A 24303-nucleotide genomic window follows, 5' to 3' on the forward strand; every position below is an offset into this window, starting at 1 on the left:
CTGAGGAGGGACTTTGGCCAAGGGCTGGGAGTGCCAGGAGAGGAGCAATGGCTTTGAGCTGGGAGAGAGGAGATTGAGAGTGGAGGTGAGCAAGAGATTGTTGAGAGTGAGGCTGGGGAGGCTCTGGCACAGGCTGCCCAGGGAGGCTGTGGCTGTCCCCTGCCTGGAGGTGTCCAGGGCCAGGCTGGATGAGGCCCTGAGCAGCCTGGGGCTGGTGGGAGGTGTCCCTGCCCATGGCAGGGGGCTGGAGCTGGCTGAGCTTTGGGCTCCCTTCCAACCCATTCTGTGATTCCCTTTCTGAGGCCTTAGAGAGTTGGAGACTTAAGGAGAGTTTTTCACCCATGGATCCAACAATCCCTGGTGTGGATCTTGGCTGCCCTTGCAAGCAGCCCAGAAAAGAGAGGTTTGCATAGGAACATAGAATCAATGAGGTTGGAAGAGACCTCAGAGCTCATCAAGTCCAAGCTGGCACCACAGACCCCATGGCTAAACCATGGCTCCAAGTGCCACATCCAATCCCCTCTGGAACACCTCCAGGCACAGGGACTCCACCACCTCCCTGGGCAGCACAGCCCAATGGCTAACAACTCTCTCTGGGAAGAACTTTCTCCTCACCTCCAGCCTAAACCTCCCCTGGCACAGCTTGAGACTGTGTCCTCTTGTTCTGCTGCTGGCTGCCTGGCAGAAGAGCCCAACCCCCAGCTGGCTCCAACCTCCCTGCAGGGAGTTGGAGAGAGCAAGAAGGTCTCCCCTGAGCCTCCTCTTCTCCAGGCTAAGCAACCCCAGCTCCCTCAGCCTCTCCTCACAGGGCTGTGCTCCAGACCCCTCCCCAGCCTCCTTGCCCTTCTCTGGACACCTTCAAGTCTCTCAATCTCCTTCTTGAGCTGAGGAGCCCAGAGCTGGACACAGGACTCCAGGGGTGGCCTCAGCAGTGCTGAGCACAGGGCACAAGGACTTCCCTGCTCCTGCTGGCCACACTCTGCCTGCTGCAGGCCAGGATGCCCTTGGCCTTCTTGCCCCCCTGGGCACACTGCTGGCTCCTGTTCAGCCTACCATCAACCAGCACCCCCAGGTCCCTCTCTGCCTGGCTGCTCTCAGCCACTCTGCCCCCAGCCTGTAGCTCTGCCTGGGGTTGCTGTGGCCAAAGTGCAGCCCCTGGCACTTGGACTTGTTCAATGCCATCCTGTTGGCCTCTGCCCATCTGTGCAGCCTGGCCAGATCCCTCTGCAGAGCTCTGCTGCCCTCTAACTGACCAACATCTGCCCCCAGCTTGGTGTCCTCTGCACATTCACTGCTGATGGACTCCATCCCCTCCTCCAGATCATCAATCAAGATGTTCTGTGGTACCTGAGCAGAGCAGAGAGCGAATCACAGAACCATAGAGCTGCTGAGGTTGGAGAGGACCTTGGAGATCATCACACCCAGAGCTCCCAGCCCCACCTCTGCTGCTGAGCCACTGCCACTGACCCTCAGCACCACATCCCCACAGCTCTGAACCCCCTGCAGGGCTGGGGACTCCACCACCTCCCCGGGGCAGCCTGGGCCAGGGCCTGAGGATCTGTGCTGGGAATTGCTCCTGATGGCCAAGCTGCAGCTCCCCTGGCCCAGCCTGAAGCCTTTTCCTCTCCTCCTGTCCTTGCTGCCCGTGAGAGGAGACCAAGCCCCAGCTGCCTCCAGCCCCCTCGGAAGGAGCTGGAGAGGGGAAGGTGAAGAACCAACAGCTGTGGCCTCGGAGCTGGAGCCAAACCCAAGTGGCAACCCCTCTGCAAGAGCTAATTTGTCGCTGTGCTGGCCGCGGCTCCCTGCAATTCCAAACACAAACAACAGCCCCGGGGCTGGGCTGGCTCTGCCCCCTCCCGAGCAGCTCTGCCTCTGCTCCCTCACACTCCTGCACCGGGTTTCCCCCCCTCCCCTTTCAGCTTTCCTGGGCAAGGCTCAAGGTTTGGAGCCTCTGAGCGAGGCTGAATGGGAGCCATCTGTTTCCAGAGACAAGAATGAAATCATTCTTCTCCCTGGGCGAGGGGAGCCGGGGGGCAGCGCACCGAGGGGCTCTGCCTCTGGGCTGCTTTCCTTCCCACAGCCTCCAGAAGCTGCAGCACCCAATCCTATTGCCTTGTCCTTTCATTTGCTTGGTCGGTTTGGTTTGAATTTTTAACCCCCAAAGAACAAAGCAGCCAAAGGAGTCTGCTGAGGAGCCACAGCCCAGGGCCCGAGGGGAAGAGGCAGCCCCAGAGCTGCCGAGGGGCACGGAGCCTCCAGTGCCCTTCATAGGATCACAGTCAGGGCTGGAAGGGACCACAAGGAGCACCAGTCCCAACCCCCCTGCCATGGGCAGGGACACCCCACACTAGATCAGCCTGGCCACAGCCTCAGCCAGCCTGGGCTTAAACACCTCCAGGGCCAGGGCCCCAACCACCTCCCTGCACAACCCAGTCCAGGGCTTCACCACTCCCATGGGGAAGAACTTCCTCCTCCCCTCCAGCCTCAATCTCCCCACCTCCAGCTTCATTCCATTCCCCCTAGTCCTAGCACTGCCTGAGATCCTGAGCAGTCCCTCCCCAGCCTTCTTGGAGCCCCCTGCAGATCCTGGAAGGCCACAATGAGGTCACCTGGGAGCCTTCTCTTCTCCAGACTGAACAGCCCCAGCTCCTTCAGTCTGTCCTCACAGCAGAGCAGCTCCAGCCCTCTGCTCATCCTCCTGGCCCTGCTCTGGACACCTTCCAGCCCCTCCACATCCCTCTTGCCATAGGGGCTCCAGAACTGGAGGCAGGACTGCAGGTGGGGTCTCCCCAGAGCTGAGCAGAGGGGGAGAATCACCTCCCTTGCCCTGCTGGCCACACTTCTCCTGCTGCAGCCCAGGCTCTGCTTGGCTTTCTGGGCTGCAAGTGCAGACTGAGAGCTCCTGGTGAGCTTCTCCTCCCCCAGCACCCCCAAGGCTCTCTCCTCAGGGCTGCTTTCCAGCCAGTCCCTGCCCAGCCTGCATTTGTGCCTGGGATTGCCTCCACCCAGCTGCAGGACCCTGCCCTTGGTCTTGTTGAACCTCCTGAGGTTGGCTTGTGCCCAGCTCTGCAGCCTGTCCAGCTCCCTCTGGATGGATCCCTTCCCTCCAGCTGTCTGCTGCCCCACACAGCTTGGTGCCATCAGCAACCCTGCTGAGGCTGCACTCAGTGCCACTGTCCATGGCACCCACAGAGATGTTGAACAAGCCTGGGCCCAGGACTGATCCCTGAGGGACTCTGCTTGTCCCTGGCCTCCCCTGGGCCCTGGAGCCATTGACAGCCACTCTCTGGGTGCAGCCATCAAGCCAGTTCCTTATCCATCTGGTGGTCACCCATCGCACCCATGTGTCACCAGCCTGGGGAGCAGGCTGTGGTGCTGCTCTGCCATCGTGGAGGCACTGCCTGGGAGCTGCAGATCTGAAACAGGTGGGGGGGAAATGTGGGCAATAAGCAGCTCTAATTAAATCTCCTGGAGCTGAAGACTGAGGACTGCCAGCTGGAGGCAGCCCAGCAGCCCGGCCCGGCGCTGACAGTTCCCAGCGCCTCCAGCCTGCGGCAGCAGGAGGCTGCAGGCAGAGTTCCCAGAGGCAGAGGAATTCTTGCTGTCACTTGATAGCCTCCCATGAAAGCCTGGCCTCTGAGGCAGCACTGTCAGCACAGTCCCTTCCTCTAGGATGAGGGATCCAGAGGAGCTGCCTCTTATCAGTGGATGTTTCCCCCACTTGGCTTCTGCAACCTCTGAGCAAATCTCAGCGTCCTGAGGTGGCCCTCAGGGGTCTGCACTGGCACCAGTGCTGCTCAACACCACCACCAGCACAGAGAGAGGGACTGGGGGACCCCTGGCATGCCTGCAGGTGGCACCAAGCTGTGTGGTGAGGCTGACAGGCCTGAGGCATGGGATCCAACCAGAGGGACCTGGATGGGCTGGGGAGGTGGAGCTGTGTGACCCTCCTGAGGATCAACCAGGCCAAGGGCAAGGTCCTGCAGCTGGCTCAGGACATCCCCAGTGCCAGCCCAGGCTGGGGCTGAGGAGAAGGCCTTGGGGGTGCTGGGGGTGCAGAGCTGGCCAGGAGCCGGCACCCAGCGCTGCCAGCCCAGCCCCAGCCTGGCCTGGGCTGAGCCCCAGCAGGGTGGGCAGCAGGGGCAGGGAGGGGATTCTGCCCCTCTGCTCTGCTCTGCTCACCCCCCCTGCAGGGCTGGGGCAGCTCTGGAGCCCTCAGCACAGCACAGGCAGGCAGCTGGGGCAGCAGGGCCAGGGGAGGCCACAGCAGTGCTGGCAGGGCTGGAAGCCCTCTGCTGGGAGCCAGGCTGAGAGAGTTGGCCTTGGGCAGCCTGCAGAGGAGAAGGCTCCAGGGACACCTTCTGCTGGCCTCCCAGCACCTGAAGCAAGCTGGGGCCAGAGCCTGGAGCAGGGCCTGTTGGGCCAGGCCAAGGGGGGATGGTTTGGAAGGCCAAGAGGGAGCTTGAGAGTGGAGAGAAGGAGAAATGGTTGGTGCTGAGGCTGGGGAGAGCCTGGCCCAGGCTGCCCAGAGAGGTGGAGCTGCCCCATGGCTGGCAGCAGGGCAGGGCAGGTTGGTTGGGGCTGGGAGCAGCCTGCTGTGGCTGGGGATGTCCCTGGGGGCTGCAGGGGGCTGCACTGGAGGAGCTTTGGGGGTCCCTTCCCCCCCCAGCAGGGCAGTGCTGAGCTCACCTTCAGCAGGTGATGAGGGTGTTCGTAGTCCAGGTGTGTGCTGCTGTGCCCTGGGTACAGCCCAGCGCCGTTCCCCAGCCCGTTCACTCCGTTGCCAGCCTTGTGGTGGGCATGGGGGCAGCCATTGCTGAGGGCACCATTGCTCAGGAAGCTGCCATGGATGCTGCCATTGACCAGGCTGGTGCCAGGCAGGGTGCTGTACTCCATCAGCTGCCCGCTCAGCTCTGCCCCTTGGTAGAGGTAGCCAGGAGGGTCATACTCTGGAAGGCAGAAGGCAGATGAGCATCTCCAAGGCACAGAAGAGACTTCTCCCTCTTCCTACAGCTCTCCTCAACTCTCTGCAATGCTCAAGTGCCTGGCATGGAACCCTGGAGAGGCTCAGGGCAGCCCCATGGGGAGCTCCTGACCTGGGGAGGGGTGGTTGGAAAGCTGCAGCCTGGAGAGGGCCCTGGGGGGGTTGGGTGTCAGTCACTGCCCATGAGGCAGCAGTGCCCAGGGGCCAAGCAGGGCAATGGCCTCCTGGCTTGGGTCAGAAGCAGGGTGGGCAGCAGGGCCAGGAGGTGAGCATCCCCCTGTGCTCAGCACTGGGGAGGCCACAGCTCAGTGCTGGGCTCAGCCCTGGGCCCTCCCTGCAGGAAGGCCACTGAGGGGCTGGAGCCTGTCCAGAGCAGGGCAGCCAGGCTGGAGAAGGGCCTGGAGCCCCTGGGCTAGAGGAGGGCTGAGGGAGCTGGGGGGGTTGAGGCTGGAGCAGAGGAGGCTGAGGGAGAGCTCCTTGCTCTCTGCAGCTCCCTGCAGGGAGGTTGGGGCGAGGAGGGGGCAGCCTCTGCTCCTTGGTGCCAAGGGCCAGGAGCAGAGGCAATGGCTGCAAGCTGCAGCAGGGGAGGCTGAGGCTGGCTCTCAGGAAACCTTTCTGCCCTGGGAGGGTTCCCAAAGCTTGGAAGTGTCTGCCCAGGGCAGTGCTGGAGTCTCCCTCCCTGGGGGTGGTGCTGAGGGGCAGGGATTGGTGCTGAGCCTGCAGTGCTGGGGGGAGGGCTGGGCTGGGGCAGCTGCAGGGCTCTGCCCATGGGATGGATTCTGGCACTCTCTGAAGCCAGGAACCTTGTTCTGAAAGGTCTCAGCTGAGAGATTTGTGTCCCCAGTGGCTCTCTGCTGTCTCCTCCAGGCTGTGCCCAGCAGCCCTCTCTGGGCTCCTGCCTCCCTCTCTGAGCTCCCAGGGTTTGGTTTCTGTGCCAGGCAGAAAGGACATCAGAAAGCAAGGCCTGGGGAGGGAGCAAGGCTGCCCCAGCAGCAAGAAAGGTGAAGGAAGAGCTTCTGCTGGGGCAGAGCCATGGGTGGGTGCAGGGCTGTGGGTGGGTGCAGGGCTGTGGGTGGGTGCAGGGCTGTGGGTGGGTGCAGGGCCGTGGGTGGGTGCAGAGCCGTGGGTGGGTGCAGGGCCGTGGGTGGGTGCAGAGCCGTGGATGGGTGCAGGGCTGTGGGTGGGTGCAGAGCCGTGGGTGGGTGCAGGGCTGTGGGTGGGTGCAGAGCCGTGGGGGGGTGCAGGGCTGTGGGTGGGTGCAGGGCCGTGGGGGGGTGCAGGGCTGTGGGTGGGTGCAGGGCTGTGGGTGGGTGCAGAGCCGTGGGTGGGTGCAGGGCTGTGGGTGGGTGCAGGGCTATGGGTGGGTGCAGAGCCGTGGGTGGGTGCAGGGCCATGGGTGGGTGCAGAGCCGTGGGTGGGTGCAGAGCCGTGGGTGGGTGCAGAGCCGTGGATGGGTGCAGGGCTGTGGGTGGGTGCAGAGCCGTGGGTGGGTGCAGGGCTGTGGGTGGGTGCAGGGCCGTGGGTGGTGCAGGGCTGTGGGTGGGTGCAGGGCCGTGGGTGGTGCAGGGCCGTGGGTGGGTGCAGGGCTGTGGGTGGGTGCAGGGCCGTGGGTGGGTGCAGAGCCGTGGGGGGGTGCAGGGCTGTGGGTGGGTGCAGGGCCGTGGGGGGGTGCAGGGCACCCTTCAAACTTCATCTCCAACACCTCTGCTCCAGCAGCCTCTCCTCACCAGCTCCTCTCTACCAGGCCTGGGTGCTGCTCTTGGCTGTGCAGGGACCCAGGGCTGACAGAGGATTTGTCCTCCACGTGCTGCGCTGGACCCCAGCGGGGGAGAGCTCTGGGGTCAAGCCTCTGTGTTTCACAAGTTGCTGTGCTGACACAGGAGAGCTGCACTGGGCTCAGCAGAGATGGCTTTGGTTGGAAGAGCTTTCAGGTGATGGAGTCCAGCCCTGACCCAGCCCTGCCATGGCCCTCACCAAGCCAGGGCCCTCAGCTCCAGGGCTCTCAAACCCCTCCAGGGATGGGGACTGCACCTCTGCCCTGGGCAGCCTGGGCCAGGCCTGGACAACCCTCAAGGGGAGGAAATTGTTCAAGTCCAACCTGAACCTCCCCTGGGGCAGCCTGAGGCCATTGCCTCTTCTCCTGTCCCTTGCTCCTTGGGAGCAGAAATGAATCCCCACCTGGCTCCTGCCACACAGAGCTGCAGAGAGCAAGGAGGTCTCCCTCAGCCTCCTCTCCTCCAGCCTCACCACCCCCAGCTCCCTCAGCTGCTCCTCCCCAGACCCTCTGAACCCCTTCAGGTTAGAGCTGGACTGCAGGGAGCTCACCCAGACACCTCTCACAGCCTGGCTGTGCAGCACCACCACGGACCGGAGCTGCTGCTGCTGCTGCTCCCTCACTGCACCTGGGGAGGAGAAGCCTCTGCCCCCCGGGGCCCCCCCCCGGGCACCCCCCTGCGCCCCCCCCCGGGCACCCCCCCCGGGCCCTCCCCCGTGCCCCCCGCGCCAGCCCAGGCCGACTCACTGTGCAGGGCGCCCTGCTGGCGGCTCTTCCACAGGCACATGGCGATGAAGGCGACGAGGATGAGGACCATGACCCCCAGCACGCAGCCCACGATCAGGTAGAGCATGTCCCCGCCGCGCCCCCCGCCGCCCGCGCCGCCCCCTGCCCGCTCGGGGGCGCTCGGGGGCGTGCTCAGCTCCTTCAGCGGGTACTCCGAGGCCCCCGGGGAGCGTTTGACTGCAGGGGGGAGAGGAGAGGAGGGGAAGGGTGGTGAGGGAGGGGAAGGGTGGCGAGGGAGGGGAAGGGTGGCGAGGGAGGGGAAGGGTGGCGAGGGAGGGGAAGGATGGCGAGGGAGGGGAAGGGTGGATGGTGAGGGAGGGGAAGGAAGGAGAGGGAGGGGAATGATGGGTGGAGAGGGAGGGGAAAGATGGGTGGTGAGGGAGGGGAAGGAAGGGTGGTGAGGGAGGGGAAGGGTGGCGAGGGAGGGGAAGGATGGCGAGGGAGAGGAAGGGTGGCGAGGGAGGGGAAGGATGGCGAGGGAGAGGAAGGGTGGCGAGGGAGGGGAAGGATGGCGAGGGAGGGGAAGGATGGTGAGGGAGGGGAAGGATGGTGAGGGAGGGGAAGGATGGCGAGGGAGGGGAAGGATGGTGAGGGAGGGGCTGGTGGACAGCTGGTGCTGAGCTGGGTACAAGTTCTGCAGCGTGAGGGAGGCTGAGCCCTGGCACAGGCTGCCCAGGGAGGTGCTTGAGGCTCCTTCCATGGAGACACCAAGGTGAGGCTGGGCGGGGCGCTGGGGAGGGTGCTGGGCGGGGCGCTGGGTGGGGCACTTGGCAGGGCACTGGGCTGTGCTCTGGGCAAGGTTGTCAGGGCGCTTGGTAGGGTACTGGGCAGGGCCCTGGGTGGGGCTCTGGCAGGGTGCTGGGTGGGGCACTGGGCAGGGCACTGGGCAGGGCCCTAGGTGGGGCTCTGGGTGGGGCGCTGGGCAAGGCGTTGGGTGGGGTGTTGGGTAGGGCGCTGGGCAGGGTGCTGGTTGGGGCCCTGGGCGGGGTGCTGGGCAGGGTGCTGGGTGGGGTGCTGGGAAGGGCCCTGGGCGGGGTGCTGGGAAGGGCCCTGGGTAGGGCGCTGGGCAGGGCCCTGGGCAGGGTGCTGGGTGGGGCCTTGGGCGGGGCTCTAGGCAGGGCGCTGGGTGGGGCTCTGGGCAGGGCGCTGGGTGAGGCCCTGGGTAGGGTGCTGGGCAGGGCTCTGGGTGGGGTGCTGGGTGGGGCCTTGGGCAGGGCTCTGGGCAGGGCTCTGGGTGGGGTGCTGGGTGGGGCCTTGGGCAGGGCTCTGGGCAGGGCTCTGGGTGGGGTGCTGGGTGGGGCCCTGGGCGGGGCGTTGGGCAGGGCTCTGGGTGGGGTGCTGGGTGGGGCCTTGGGCGGGGCTCTGGGCAGGGCCCTGGGCAGGGCGCTGGGCAGCCTGATCCAGGGGAGGATGTCCCTGCTGCCTGCAGAGTGTGAGTGACCGCGGGGGCAGGCTGGGGGCTGCAGGGGGAGCAGGGCCCCGGCAGGGAGGTGTGAGCCAGCAGCAGCTGCGCTCTGGGGGGCTGTGGAATTGTTTCACTTGCAAAGGACCTCACAGCTCACCAGCTCCAACCCTGCTCTGAGTCTCCCAAGGCTCAGCCACGGCCTCAGCACCACAGCTCTGCCCCTTGACAACCCTTCCAGGGGTGGGGATTCAGACACCTCCCTGGCAGCCTGGGCCAGGCCTGGAGAACCCTTTCAGGCAAAAAGTTTCTTCTCCTGGCCAAGCTGAACCTCCCCTGGGGCAGCCTGAGGCCATTGCCTCTTCTCCTGCCCCTTGTTCCCTGGGAGCAGAGCCCAAGCCCCACCTGGCTCCAGCCTCCTTGCAGGGAGCTGCAGAGAGCAAGGAGGTCTCCCTCAGCCTCCTCTCCTCCAGCCTCACCACCCCCAGCTCCCTCAGCTGCTCCTCCCCAGCCCTCTTCTCCACACCCTTCCCCAGCTTCCTTGTCCTCCCCTGGCCCTGCTGCAGCCTCTCCAGCTCCTGCTGGCAGCCAGGAGCCCAGAGCTGAAGGCAGCACTCCAGGGCTGGCCTCAGCAGTGCCCAGCCCAGGGGCACAATCCCTGCCCTGCTCCTGCTGCCCACACCATTGCTGCTCCAGGCCAGGCTGCTGGTGGCCTTCTTGCCCAGCTGGGCACCCCCTGGCTCCTCCTCAGGAAGTGCCACCAGTGCCAGCTGCTCTCTGCTCAGGGTGAGAGCTGGGGGCAGCTCAGTTCCCTGCACACAGTCCCAGGCCCCACAGCCCCCTGCCCTTCCTCCCAAGGCTGCACTCCACCTCTTGACACCTCCAGGGCTTTCTTCCTCTCCAAAGCACTTCCCCAGAGCTCTGCATTTGAAGTTTTCTGCCTGATTTTCCCCCTCCCAGCCTTCCCTGGGCTCAGAGATGAAAGGAGCCAGGAATTCCTTGCAGAAGCAGCCTGGCTGCCATGTCTGACACTTGCAGAGCACAGCTCCCACCCTGTGCTGGAGGCAGGAGGGATTGGGGGGGGGCAGGCAGCCAGACCCCCACCCACAGCCAGGCTCTGCACTCCCACAAGGTGTCACAGAGCCCCCAGGACATGAAGCAGGCACACAGCTCCCTGCTGGCACCCCCAGGAGCAGGGCTGCCTCCTGAGGACAGGCTATCAGCAGAGCCAGGAGGGAAAAAACCACCAGGAAAGGCAGGAGAGCTCCTGGCAGGGCCACAGAGATCTGCAGAGCTTCGTGAGAGCCTTGCTGGGGACTGCAAGGGATCAGCTTCCATCTGCTCCAAACAATCCCAGCTCCAGGAGACAAAACAATCCCCTGAAACATTCCAGAGGATCCTCCTGTGCAGCTGCAGAGCAAGCTCAGCACGGGGGATGGGTCCTGCCCCGACCCAGCAGGGGGAGGGTTGGTGCCCCACACCCAGCAGGGGGAGGGTTGGTGCCTCAGACCCCAGCAGGGGGAGGTTTGGTGCCTCAGACCCCAGCAGGGGGAGGGTTGGTGCCCCAGACCCCAGCAGGGGCAGGTTTGGTGCCCCACACCCAGCAGGGGGAGGGTTGGTGCCCCTGACCCAGCAGGGGGAGGGTTGGTGCCCCAGACCCCAGCAGGGGGAGGGTTGGTGCCCCTGACCCCAGCAGGGGGAGGGTTGGTGCCCCTGACCCAGCAGGGGGAGGGTTGGTGCCTCAGACCCCAGCAGGGGGAGGGTTGGTGCCCCAGACCCCAGCAGGGGGAGGGTTGGTGCCCCAGACCCCAGCAGGGGGAGGGTTGGTGCCCCACACCCAGCAGGGGGAGGGTTGGTGCCCCTGAGCCAGCAGGGGGAGGGTTGGTGCCCCAGACACAACCCCAAGGATGTTCTGTATCCCAAACTCAACAAGGAGAGGATGTTTGGTGCCCCCAAACTGAACAGGGGAGACCTTTTGTGCCCCAAACTCAGCACCAAGGAGGTTTCATGTCCCAAACTCAGCACTGAAGATGTCTTCGGCCCCAAACTCAACGCCAAGGAGGTCTCATGCCCCACACCAAAGAGGTTTCCTGCCCCAGACTCAGCACCAAGGATCTTTCCTGCCCCAGACTCAGCACCAAGGATGTTTCCTGCCCCAGACTCAGCACCAAGGATGTTTCCTGCCCCAGACTCATCACCAAGGATCTTTCCTGCCCCAGACTCACCACCAAGGATGTTTCCTGCCCCAGACTCAGCACCAAGGATCTTTCCTGCCCCAGACTCATCACCAAGGATCTTTCCTGCCCCAGACTCAGCACCAAGGATCTTTCCTGCCCCAGACTCACCACCAAGGATCTTTCCTGCGCCAGGCCCATCACCAAGGATGTTTCCTGCCCCAGACTCATCACCAAGGCTGTTTCCTGCCCCAGACTCAGCACCAAGGATGTTTCCTGCCCCAGACTCCTCCCCAAGGATGTTTCCTGCCCCAGACCCATCCCCAAGGCTGTTTCCTGCCCCAGGCCCAGCAGGCTGGGGGCTGGGCCAGGCTGTGCTGCTCACCTTTGGTCTCACAGATCATGACGTTGCTGTACTCGCTCTCCCCCCCCTCGTTGTAGCACTGCATTTTGATGTCATAGGAGGTCTCTGGCTGCAGGTGGTTGATCAGATGCCACTGCTTGGTGCCTGGGGAGGAGAAAACCAATTGCCTGCACCTGCTTTGCTCACAGGAAGCAGAGGCAGGAGCCTGTGTAGCTCAGTGCTGTTACCAAATGCAGCACTGAGGTCTTTGTTAACCACTCAGGGACTTCCCTGAGCTCCTCAGGCTCAGGCTGTCCTGCAAAATGGGTTCTTAGAACAGCTTTGGATGATTCCAAGTTGGAGTTTTAGTATTTCCCACTGATTTTTAAAGCTCCACAGCAGACAGAGGTCATTGCACCCAAAAAGCAGCCACCCACATCTCCAACATCCAACCCAGCAGCAGCTCTGTGTGTTGTGAACATCAGAGTGCTGCAGGAGGGCTCTGGGGAGGCTATGGAGGCTACTCAGCACCACTGAATCACCTTAAAGATCATTCAGTCCAACCATTCTGTGACTCTGCCCAGGCTGGGGCTCAGCCATGGCCTCAGCACCACAGCTCTGTGGCTTTGAAACACCTCCAAGGGTGGGGATTCAGACACCTCCCAGGGCAGCCTGGGCCAGGCCTGGAGAACCCTTCCAGTCAAGAAGTTTCTTCTCATGGCCAAACTGAACCTCCCCTGGGGCAGCCTGAGGCCATTGCCTCTTCTCCTGTCCCTTGTTCCCTGGGAGCAGAGCCCAAGCCCCACCTGGCTCCAGCCTCCTTGCAGGGAGCTGCAGAGAGCAAGGAGGTCTCCCTCAGCCTCCTCCCCTCCAGCCTCACCACCCCCAGCTCCCTCAGCTGCTCCTCCCCAGCCCTCTTCTCCACACCCTTCCCCAGCTTCCTTGCCCTTCCCTGGCCCTGCTGCAGCCTCTCCAGCTCCTGCTGGCAGCCAGGAGCCCAGAAGTGAGCCCAGGTCTCAAGGGAAGTGCTCAAGTACCTCAAGGACTTCCAAGAAGCAGGTTGAACACCAAGGGAAGAGTCAGACAGAAAGCAAATTGCCCTTGGGAGAGGGAAACCCTTGAGTGTGCCAGGACCCTCTCCCTGCCTGCAGGCCCATGGACACAGCAGGTCTGGTCCAGAGTGCCCTGATCTGCACAGGGAGGACTCAGCTGCCTCACTCAGCCTCCCCAGACCCTGCAGTCCCCCAGGCTGAGGCTGGGTGAGCACCAGGAGGAGGGCAGCAAGGCTGCCCCTGCAGAGCTGCACCCCGAGCCCAGCAGGCTGCTCTCCCAGGGTGGGTTTGTCCTCCCTGGCTGCTGGCCAGCACTGCAGTCAGACACCCTCCTGGAGGAGCCAGCCCCGGGGTATAAATCAGCCCTGGTTTGGACTTTCACAGCCCTGTGACAAATCTTAATAAACAGCCACCCTGGGCCCTGCTGCTCCTGGGCTGCTGGAGGAGTTTCATTAACTGTTTGAGCTCCCTGCTGGCAAATCCACCTCCAGCTGGCCCCACTGCTCCCCAGGAGCTGCCCCACCGCCCCCCAAGCCTTAACACAGCTGAGGCTGGGGGGGGCTGGCACCCTGACACCCTCCCAACCTCCCCACGACCCAGCCCTGGGCTCAGGGCTGAACAAACAAGCTGGAGGTGCCCAGCAGGGCCCCACTCCAGTTCATGAAGTCACCCCTGGCATGGGCTGAGCTCATTTCCAGCTGGGGGCACCCAGGAGGACCTCATTTAGCCTCAGGAGGGGACACAGCATGGGCTGAGCTCATTTCCAGCTAGGGGTACCCAGGAGGACCTCATTTTGGTTTCAGGAGGGGACACAGCATGGGCTGAGCTCATTTCCAGCTGGGGGTACCCAGGAGGACCTCATTTAGCCTCAGGAGGGGACACAGCATGGGCTGAGCTCATTCCTTGCTGGGGGCACCCAGGAGGACCTCATTTAGCCTCAGGAGGGGACACAGCATGGGCTGAGCTCATTTCCAGCTGGGGGCACCCAGGAGGACCTCATTTTGGTTTCAGGAGGGGACACAGCATGGGCTGAGCTCATTCCTAGCTGGGGGCACTCAGGAGGACCTCATTTAGCCTCAGGAGGGGACACAGCATGGGCTGAGCTCATTTCCAGCTGGGGGTACCCAGGAGGACCTCATTTAGCCTCAGGAGGGGACACAGCATGGGCTGAGCTCATTTCCAGCTGGGGGCACCCAGGAGGACCTCATTTAGCCTCAGGAGGGGACACAGCATGGGCTGAGCTCATTTCCAGCTGGGGGCACCCAAAAGGACCTCATTTAGCCTCAGGAGGGGACACAGCATGGGCTGAGCTCATTTCCAGCTGGGGGCACCTAGGAGGACCTCATTTAGCCTGAGGGGACACAGCATGGGCTGAGCTCATTTCCAGCTGGGGGCACCCAGGAAGACCTCATTTAGCCTCAGGAGGGGACACAGCATGGGCTGAGCTCATTTCCAGCTGGGGGCACCCAGGAGGACCTCAGTTTAGTTTCAGGAGGGGACACAGCATGGGCTGAGCTCATTTCCAGCTGGGGGCACCTAGGAGGACCTCATTTAGCCTCAGGAGGGGACACAGCATGGGCTGAGCTCATTCCTAGCTGGGGGCACCTAGGAGGACCTCATTTAGCCTCAGGAGGGGACACAGCATGGGCTGAGCTCATTCCTAGCTGGGGGCACCCAGGAGGACCTCATTTAGCCTCAGGAGGGGACACAGCATGGGCTGAGCTCATTTCCAGCTGGGGGCACCCAGGAGGACCTCAGTTTAGTTTCAGGAGGGGACACAGCATGGGCTGAGCTCATTTCCAGCTGGGGGCACCCAGGAGGACCTCATTTTGGTTTCAGGAGGGGACACAGCATGGGCTGAGCTCTGTTCCTTGCACTCTGGGAATCCCAAGCCAGGGCAGCCCAGCCCTGCCTGGAGCCCGAGCCGGCCCTGCCCTCAGCCCGCAGCTCTTCCCAAGGCTCCCAGTGGGCTTTCCAGGCGCCCCCACCCCCAAGCATTCCTGTCGGTAATTACTGCGCCAGGTTTTAGGTTTCCTCTTGAAACCATTAGCGGGACTGGGACCAGCACAGGCACTTTAACTGTCCTCTGCCTGCACCATTAGCAAGGCAAAACATTTAAACAACTGACATCAGCCTGCATTTACATCGCAAAGGCAAGCGCCGGGAGCCGGCCGGGCAGCGGCTCAGCCCAGCAGGGAGGGCTGAAAGGAGCTGGAAATCAAATCAGATTTTGCCCAGAGCTGGAAAAAAACCCCGAGAACAGCCTCTGCTCTCTGCAGTTTGAATGGCTCACGGGGCAGGAGCCAACAGGAAACGCTGAGCAGCGCCCAGGGCAGGCACTCAGCTCAGGCAGCACAGCACAGCAAAGCACAGCACGGCACGGCACTGCACAGCACGGCACAGCACTGCACAGCACTGCACAGCACAGCACAGCACGGCACAGCACTGCATAGAACTGCACTGCACAGCACGGCACGGCACGGCACAGCACTGCACAGCACAGCACAGCACTGCACAGCACAGCACAGCACTGCACAGCACTGCACAGCACTGCACAGCACTGCACAGCACGGCACAGCACGGCACAGCACAGCACAGCACGGCACAGCACGGAACAGCACTGCACAGCACTGCACAGCACGGCACTGCACAGCACAGCACTGCACTGCACAGCACTGCACAGCACTGCATAGAACTGCACAGCACAGCACAGCACAGAACTGCACAGAACTGCACAGCACAGCACAGCACTGCACAGCCCAGCACAGCTCTGCACAGAATTGCACAGAACTGCACAGCACTACACAGCACTGCACAGCCCAGCACAGCTCTGCACTGCACAGAACTGCACAACCCAGCACTGCACAGCCCAGCACAGCACTGCACAGAATTGCACAGAACTGCACAGCACAGCACAGCACAACACAGCACAGCTCAGCACAGCCCAGCACAGCACTGCACAGAATTGCACAGAACTGCACAGCACAGCACAGCACAACACAGCACAGCTCAGCACAGCCCAGCACAGCACTGCACAGAATTGCACAGAACTGCACAGCACAGCACAGCACTGCACAGCACAGCACTGCACAGCACGGCACAGAATTGCACAGCACTGCACAGCACAGCACAGCACTGCACAGCACAGCACTGCACAGCACTGCACAGCACAGCACAGCACTGCACAGCACTGCACAGAACTGCACAGCACAGCACAGCACTGCACAGCACAGCACTGCACAGCACTGCACAGAACTGCACAGCACAGCACTGCACAGCCCAGCACAGCTCTGCACAGAATTGCACAGAACTGCACAGCACTACACAGCACTGCACAGCCCAGCACAGCTCTGCACTGCACAGAACTGCACAGCACGGCACAGCACAGCACAGCACTGCACAGCACTGCACTGCACAGCACTGCAGAGTACTGCACAGCACAGCAAAGCACAGCACAGCACAGCACTGCACTGCACAGTACTGCACAGCACTGCACAGCACAGCAAAGCACAGCAAAGCACAGCACAGCACAGCACTGCAGAGTACTGCACAGTACTGCACAGCACTGCACAGCACAGCAAAGCACAGCACAGCACTGCACAGCACTGCACAGAACTGCACAGCACAGCACGGCACAGCACTGCACAGCACTGCACAGCACAGCACAGCACTGCACAGCACTGCACAGCCCAGCACAGCACTGCACAGCACTGCACAGAACTGCACTGCACAGCACAGCACAGCACAGCACAGAACTGCACAGCACTGCACAGCACAGCATGTACAGCCCAGCACAGCACTGCACAGCACTGCACAGAACTGCACAGCACAGCACTGCACAGCCCAGCACAGCCCAGCACAGCACTGCACAGCACTGCACAGAACTGCACAGCACAGCACTGCACAGCACAGCACAGCACTGCACAGCACTGCACAGCACTGCACAGAACTGCACAGCACAGCACTGCACAGCACTGCACAGCCCAGCACAGCACTGCACAGCACTGCACAGAACTGCACAGCACAGCACTGCACAGCACAGCACAGCACTGCACAGCACTGCACAGCACTGCACAGAACTGCACAGCACAGCACTGCACAGCACTGCACAGCACAGCACTGCACAGCACTGCACTGCACAGCACTGCACAGAACTGCACTGCACAGCAGAGCACAGCACAGCACAGAACTGCACAGCACAGCCCAGCACTGCACAGAACTGCACAGCACAGCCCAGCACTGCACAGCACAGCACAGCACAGCACAGCACTGCACAGCACAGCACAGCACAGCACTGCACAGAACTGCACAGCACAGCAGAGCACAGCACAGCACAGAACTGCACAGCACAGCCCAGCACTGCACAGAACTGCACAGCACAGCCCAGCACTGCACAGCACAGCACAGCACTGCACAGCACTGCACAGCACGGCACAGCACAGCACGGCACAACACTGCACAGCACTGCATAGAACTGCACAGCACAGCACAGCACTGCACAGAACTGCACAGCACTGCACAGCACTGCACAGCACGGCACAGCACAGCACTGCACAGCACAGCACAGCACTGCACAGCACTGCACAGCACGGCACTGCACAGAACTGCACAGCACAGCACAGCACTGCACAGCACTGCACAGCACTGCACAGCACAGCACAGCACTGCACAGCACAGCACGGCACAGCACAGCACTGCACAGCACAGCACAGCACTGCACAGCACTGCACAGCACAGCACAGCACAGCTCTGCACAGAACTGCACAACACAGCACAGCACTGCACAGCAAAGCACAGCACAGAACTGCACAGCACTGCACAGCACTGCACAGCACTGCACAGCACCGCATAGAACTGCACTGCACAGCACAGCACAGCACAGAACTGCACTGCACAGCACAACACAGCACGGCACAGCACTGCACAGCACTGCACAGAACTGCACAGAACTGCACAGCACAGCACGGCACAGCACGGCACAGCACTGCACAGCACAGCACAGCACGGCACGGCACAGCACTGCACAGCACAGCACAGCACAGCACAGCACTGCACAGCACAGCACAGCACGGCACAGCACTGCACAGCACAGCACTGCACGGCACAGCACAGCACAGCACGGCACAGCACTGCACAGCACAGCACAGCACTGCACAGCACAGCACAGCACGGCACAGCACTGCACAGCACTGCACAGAACTGCACAGCCCAGCACAGCACTGCACAGCACAGCACTGCACAGCACTGCACAGCACTGCACAGAACTGCACAGCCCAGCACAGCACAGCTCAGCACAGCACAGCACTGCACAGCACAGCACAGCACAGCACTACATAGTACTGCACAGCACAGCCCAGCACAGCACTGCACAGCACTGCACTGCACAGCACTGCACAGAACTGCACAGAACTGCACAGCCCAGCACAGCACGGCACAGCACTGCACAGCACAACCCAGCACTGCACAGCCCAGCACAGCACTGCACAGCACAACCCAGCACTGCACTGCACAGAACTGCACAGAACTGCACAGCACTGCACAGAACTGCACTGCATAGAACTGCACAGAACTGCACAGCTCAGCACAGCACTGCACAGAACTGCACAGAACTGCACAGCACAGCACTGCACAGCACTGCACAGCACAGCACAGCACTGCACAGCACTGCACAGAACTGCACAGCACAGCACTGCACTGCACAGCACAGAACTGCACTGCACAGCACAGCACTGCACTGCACAGCACAGCCTAGCCCAGCACTGCACAGCACAGCACTGCACAGCACAGCACAGCACTGCACTGCACAGCACTGCACAGCACAGCACTGCACAGCACAGCACAGCACTGCACTGCAGAGCACTGCACTGCACTGCACTGCACAGCACAGCCCAGCACAGCCCAGCACAGCACTGCACAGCACTGCACAGCACAGCCCAGCACAGCACAGCACAGCACGGCACTGCACTGCACAGCACTGCACAGCACTGCACAGAACTGCACTGCACAGCACTGCACAGAACTGCACAGCACAGCACTGCACTGCACAGCACAGCACAGCACTGCACAGCACTGCACTGCACAGCACAGCACAGCCTAGCCCAGCACTGCACAGCACTGCACAGCACAGCACTGCACTGCACAGCACTGCACAGCACAGCACTGCACAGCACAGCACAGCACTGCACTGCAGAGCACTGCACAGCACTGCACTGCACAGCACAGCCCAGCACAGCCCAGCACAGCCCAGCACAGCACTGCACAGCACAGCCCAGCACAGCCCAGCACAGCCCAGCACAGCACTGCACAGCACTGCACAGCACAGCCCAGCACAGCCCAGCACAGCCCAGCACAGCACTGCACAGTACTGCACAGCACAGCTCAGCACAGCACTGCACAGCACAGCACTGCACAGCACGGCACAGCACGGCACAGCACTGCACAGCACTGAACAGCACGGCACAGCACGGCACAGCACAGCACAGCACTGAACAGCACGGCACAGCACGGCACAGCACAGCACAGCACTGCACAGCACAGCACAGCACGGCACAGCACTGCACAGCACTGCACAGAACTGCACAGCCCAGCACAGCACTGCACAGCACTGCACAGCACTGCACAGTACTGCACAGCCCAGCACAGCACGGCACAGCACTGAACAGCACGGCACAGCACGGCACAGCACAGCACTGCACAGCACAGCACAGCACGGCACAGCACTGCACAGCACTGCACAGAACTGCACAGCCCAGCACAGCACTGCACAGCACTGCACAGCACTGCACAGAACTGCACAGCCCAGCACAGCACGGCACAGCACTGCACAGCACTGCACAGTACTGCACAGCCCAGCACAGCACTGCATAGTACTGCACAGCACAGCCCAGCACAGCACTGCACAGCACTGCACAGCACTGCACTGCACAGCACAACACTGCACAGAACTGCACTGCACAGCACAGCACAGCACAGCACAGCACAGCACTGCATAGTACTGCACAGCACAGCCCAGCACAGCACTGCACAGCACTGCACAGCACAGCTCTGCACTGTACAGAACTGCACAGCACAGCTCTGCACTGTACAGAACTGCACAGCACAGCACTGCACTGCACAGCACAGCACTGCATAGAACTGCACAGCACAGCACTGCATAGAACTGCATAGAACTGCACAGCACTACACAGCACTGCACTGCACAGCACAGCACTGCATAGAACTGCACAGCACAGCACTGCATAGAACTGCATAGAACTGCACAGCACTGCACAGCACTGCACAGAACTGCACAGCACAGCACTGCACAGAACTGCACGGAACTGCACAGCACAGCACAACACAGCACAGCTCTGCACTGCACAGAACTGCACAGCACAGCACTGCACTGCACAGCACTGCACAGAACTGCACGGAACTGCACAGCACAGCACAACACAGCACAGCTCTGCACTGCACAGAACTGCACAGCACAGCACTGCACTGCACAGCACTGCACAGAACTGCACGGAACTGCACAGCACAGCACAACACAGCACAGCTCTGCACTGCACAGCACTGCATAGAACTGCACAGCACAGCACTGCACAGAACTGCACGGAACTGCACAGCACAGCACAGCACTGCACAGAACTGCACAGCACAGCACTACACAGCACTGCACAGCACAGAACAGCACAGCACTGCACAGAACTGCACAGAACTGCACTGCACAGCACTGCATAGAATTGCACAGCACAGCCCAGCACAGCACTGCACAGCACAGCACTGCTTCCCCAGCCCCGAGATAAAATTCCCTGTCAAAAACCAGACAGATTAATACTGAGCTGGGAGGGAAGGGAGGAAGGGGGGAAGCAAAGAGCAAATGCAGGGAGGAAAAGCAGAGAGCAAAAGCTAAGAGCAGAAGAAAAGAGAAAAAGCAGAGAAAAAGCAGAGAAAAAGCAGAAAGAGCAAAGAGCAGAAGCATAGAGCAAAAGCTAAGGGCAGAAGACCAAAAGCTAAGGAGCAGAAAGGCAAAAGCTCAGAGCAGAAGCTAATAGCAAAAGCTAAGGGCAGAAGCTAAGAGCAGAAACTAAGAGCAAAAGCTAAGGGCAGAACCTAAGAGCAGAAGCTAAGAGCAGAAACTAAGAGCAGAAGCTAAGGGCAGAAACTAAGAGCAAAAGCTAAGGGCAGAAACTAAGAGCAGAAGCTAAGGGCAGAAGCTAAGAGCAGAAGCTAAGAGCAGAAACTAAGAGCAGAAGCTATGGGCAGAAACTAAGAGCAGAAGCTAAGAGCAGAAACTAAGAGCAGAAGCTAAGAGCAGAAACTAAGAGCAAAAGCTAAGAGCAGAAACTAAGAGCAGAAGCTAAGGGCAGAAGCTAAGAGCAGAAGCTAAGGGCAGAAGCTAAGAGCAGAAGAGCAGAAGCTAAGGGCAGAAGCAGAGAGCAGAAGCAAAGAGCAGAAGCTAACAGCAGAAGCTAAGAGCAGAAACTAAGAGCAAAAGCTAAGAGCAGAAACTAAGAGCAGAAGCTAAGGGCAGAAGCTAAGGGCAGAAGCAGAGAGCAGAAGCTAAGAGCAGAAGAGCAGAAGCTAAGGGCAGAAGCAGAGAGCAGAAAGTGATTTCCAGCCAAGCCAGCTCCAGTCAGCTGCCCCTGCAGAGTTCACATCAAACCTTCCAACCCTGCCTGCAGTGCAGAGAGCTCTGCATGGCTGTGCCCCTGGGAAGGCTGATCAGGGGCAGCATGGGACCAAAAAAGCTGATGGGGGGGTGGCAGGGCAGGGCAATTCCACAGGAGGTGCAACACAGGCTGGGGAACAGGGCAATTTGCTTTCTGACTCTTCCCTTGGTGTTCAACCTGCTTCTTGGAAGTCCTTGAGGTACTTGAGCACTTCCCTTGACACCTGGGCTGACTTCTGGGCTCCTGGCTGCCAGCAGGAGCTGGAGAGGCTGCAGCAGGGCCAGGGAAGGGCAAGGAAGCTGGGGAAGGGTGTGGAGAAGAGGGCTGGGGAGGAGCAGCTGAGGGAGCTGGGGGTGGTGAGGCTGGAGGAGAGGAGGCTGAGGGAGACCTCCTTGCTCTCTGCAGCTCCCTGCAAGGAGGCTGGAGCCAGGTGGGGCTTGGGCTCTGCTGCCAGGGAACAGGGCCAGGAGAAGAGGCAATGGCCTCAGGTTGCCCCAGGGGAGGTTCAGGTTGGCCATGAAGAATTTCTTCCCCTTGAGGGTTGTGCAGGCCTGGCCCAGGCTGCCCAGGGAGGTGGCTGAATTCCCACCCCTGGAGGTGCTTCAGAGAGGCAGAGCTGTGGTGCTGAGGGCCATGGTGGAGCACCAGGCTTGGCAGAGTTAGGGAAGGGTTGGACAGGATGAGCTCTGAGCAGCCCCAGGGCTGTGTCTGCACACAGCTGCTCAGCACTGCAGATGCTCTCACCCTGGCCTCAGCCTCCTGTGTGCTGCTCTCTCCTGACACTACAGCAGCTCCAGAGCACCTCCACAAAGGGTCTGCAGCAGCAACAGGGCAGCCCCAACCCAACAACTCCTCCTCCAGTTGCCATGGAGAGGAAGGGAGTTCATGTGTGGGTGGAACTGGGAGGTGGTGGAGCTGAGCCTCTTTCTGCTGAGAGAGGTTGGAAAGGCTGAGGCTGGGAACTGCACTTTGGATTTCACTTCAACACAGCCCCCATGGCTCTGCCCTCTCCCACCCTGGCTGCTCTCCTGTCCCCCATGGCTCTCCCCTGTCCCACCCTGGCTGCTCTCCTGTGCCCCCATGGCTCTCCCCTGTCCCACCCTGGCTGCTCTCCTGTGCCCCCATGGCTCTCCCCTGTCCCACCCTGGCTGCTCTCCTGTCCCCCATGGCTCTGCCCTCTCCCACCCTGGCTGCTCTCCTGTCCCCCCATGGCTCTGCCCTCTCCCACCCTGGCTGCTCTCCTGTCCCCCCATGACTGCTGCCCTCTCCCACCCTGGCTGCTCTCCTGTGCCCCCATGGCTCTGCCCTCTCCCACCCTGGCTGCTCTCCTGTCCCCCATGGCTCTGCCCTCTCCCACCCTGGCTGCTCTCCTGTCCCCCCATGGCTCTCCCCTGTCCCACCCTGGCTGCTCTCCTGTCCCCCATGGCTCTGCCCCCTCCCACCCTGGCTGCTCTCCTGTCCCCCCATGGCTCTGCCCTCTCCCACCCTGGCTGCTCTCCTGTGCCCCCATGGCTCTGCCCTGCCCCTCCCTACCTTCCACCACGTCCCTCTTGTAGTCGCTGTCGTTGTCGCTGTCGGTGGGGCGGTAGTAGATGTAGAAGCCCTGGATGGGAGTGTTGTTGTTGCTGGAGGTGATGTACTGCAAGGGAAGGGAGGGCAGCACCTGCTCAGGGGCAGCCCCTGCTCAGGGGCAGCCAGGGCAGAGTCCTGCCCAGCTGGCAGTGCCCAGCAGTTTCCCCCGTGGAAGGGGAGGGGGTGGAGGAGGCTGTGCCAGAGCAGGCGACTCCAGGAGGGCAGCAGGGGGACAGGAGACCGAGCTGGGGCTGGCAGCTGCTGGGCTGGCAGCTGCTGGGGCTGGCAGCTCCCTGCCACATCACTTCCAAACCCTCAATTAGGGGTTTTGACCACGAAGGGCCTGAGGGTTGATGGAGAGGGAAAGCTTTGAGCCCTTTTTCCTTTCAGAACGAGTTAAGGCTGCCCTCAAACTCAGCTCCAGGATATTTGCTGTGAAGTTCTGCAGCCTCCTGAGGACCCAGGGGTTATTGGAAGTTCATTACCCTTCCCATCTCTGCAGGCTGAGCTGGCAGAGCAGAGCGGAGCAGGCTCCCCCCGGGGGGGCAGCAGTGAAGCCCTCCAGAGCACACCAGGGGCTTGGGTTTCAAAACAAGAGCAAAGAATTTCTGTGGCTTGCAGTAAGGACCTTGGAGTGCTTGTTTACAGAACAGGGGAGAGGGGAAAGGCCTCCTGCGAGGAGAGAGGCTGCAGGGGCGGAGAGGCAGCCCCAGCTCCCAGCCCGCAGCGCCACAAGCAGAGGGCAGAGCAGCCAGAGCCGGCCCCTGGCAGCTCCTGGCAGGAGAAGGCCCAGGGCAGAGCTGAGCTCGGTGCTGCCTCCAGAGGTGTCTGGGCCCAAGCAGGTGGAGTGCAGCGGCTGCAGCCCTTCCCTGGAGCTGCCACTGCGGCTTACAGCTGCAGTAACCCCGGGGAGGTGCTGCTGCTGCCTGCTGCTGCTGCCTGCTGCCACTGCCTGCTGCCTGCTGTCTGATGCTGCTGCCTGCTGCCACTGCCTACTGCCTGCTGCCTGCCACTGCCTGCTGCCTGCTGCTCTGCTGCTGCTCGCTGCCTGCTGCCATTGCCTGCTGCTCACTGCCTGCTGCTGCTGCCTGCTGTCTGATGCTGCTGCCTGCTGCCACTGCCTACTGCCTGCTGCCTGCCACTGCCTGCTGCCTGCTGCTGCCTGCTGTCTGATGCTGCTGCCTGCTGCCATTGCCTGCTGCTCACTGCCTGCTGCTGCTGCCTGCTGTCTGATGCTGCTGCCTGCTGCCATTGCCTGCTGCCTGCTGCTGCCTGCTGTCTGATGCTGCTGCCTGCTGCCTGCTGCCACTGCCTGCTGCTGTTGCCTGCTGCCATTGCCTGCTGCCTGCTGCTGCCTGCTGTCTGATGCTGCTGCCTGCTGCCTGCTGCCACTGCCTGCTGCTGCTGCCTGCTGCTTGCTGCTGCTGCCTGCTGCCTGCTGCCTGCTGCCACTGCCTGCTGCCTGCTGCCATTGCCGCCTGCTGCTGCTGCCTGCTGCTGCCTGCTGTCTGCTGCTGCCTGCTGCCACTGCCTGCTGCCTGCTGCCACTGCCTGCTGCTGCC

The 24303-nt window shown here is 61.9% G+C and overlaps 1 protein-coding gene across 2 annotated transcripts in view; it reads right to left on the reverse strand.

Annotated features, from left to right (window-relative positions):
- Positions 1 to 24303, reverse strand: part of CDON (cell adhesion associated, oncogene regulated) — a 110475-nt gene that overhangs the window by 24051 nt on the left and 62121 nt on the right. For both annotated transcript variants that reach the window (XM_068167288.1, XM_068167287.1), the window contains 4 exons: positions 22703 to 22808; positions 11506 to 11628; positions 7506 to 7721; positions 4690 to 4949 (listed from right to left, as the gene is read on the reverse strand). In XM_068167288.1, the coding sequence (XP_068023389.1) occupies positions 4690 to 4949; positions 7506 to 7721; positions 11506 to 11628; positions 22703 to 22808 (705 nt within the window). The remainder of the gene's footprint in view (positions 1 to 4689; positions 4950 to 7505; positions 7722 to 11505; positions 11629 to 22702; positions 22809 to 24303) is intronic.

Source organism: Melanerpes formicivorus, unplaced genomic scaffold, assembly GCF_026170545.1.
Source record: "Melanerpes formicivorus ecotype bairdi unplaced genomic scaffold, bMelFor1.0.p_v2 SCAF_114, whole genome shotgun sequence".
Classification (NCBI taxonomy): domain Eukaryota; kingdom Metazoa; phylum Chordata; class Aves; order Piciformes; family Picidae; genus Melanerpes; species Melanerpes formicivorus.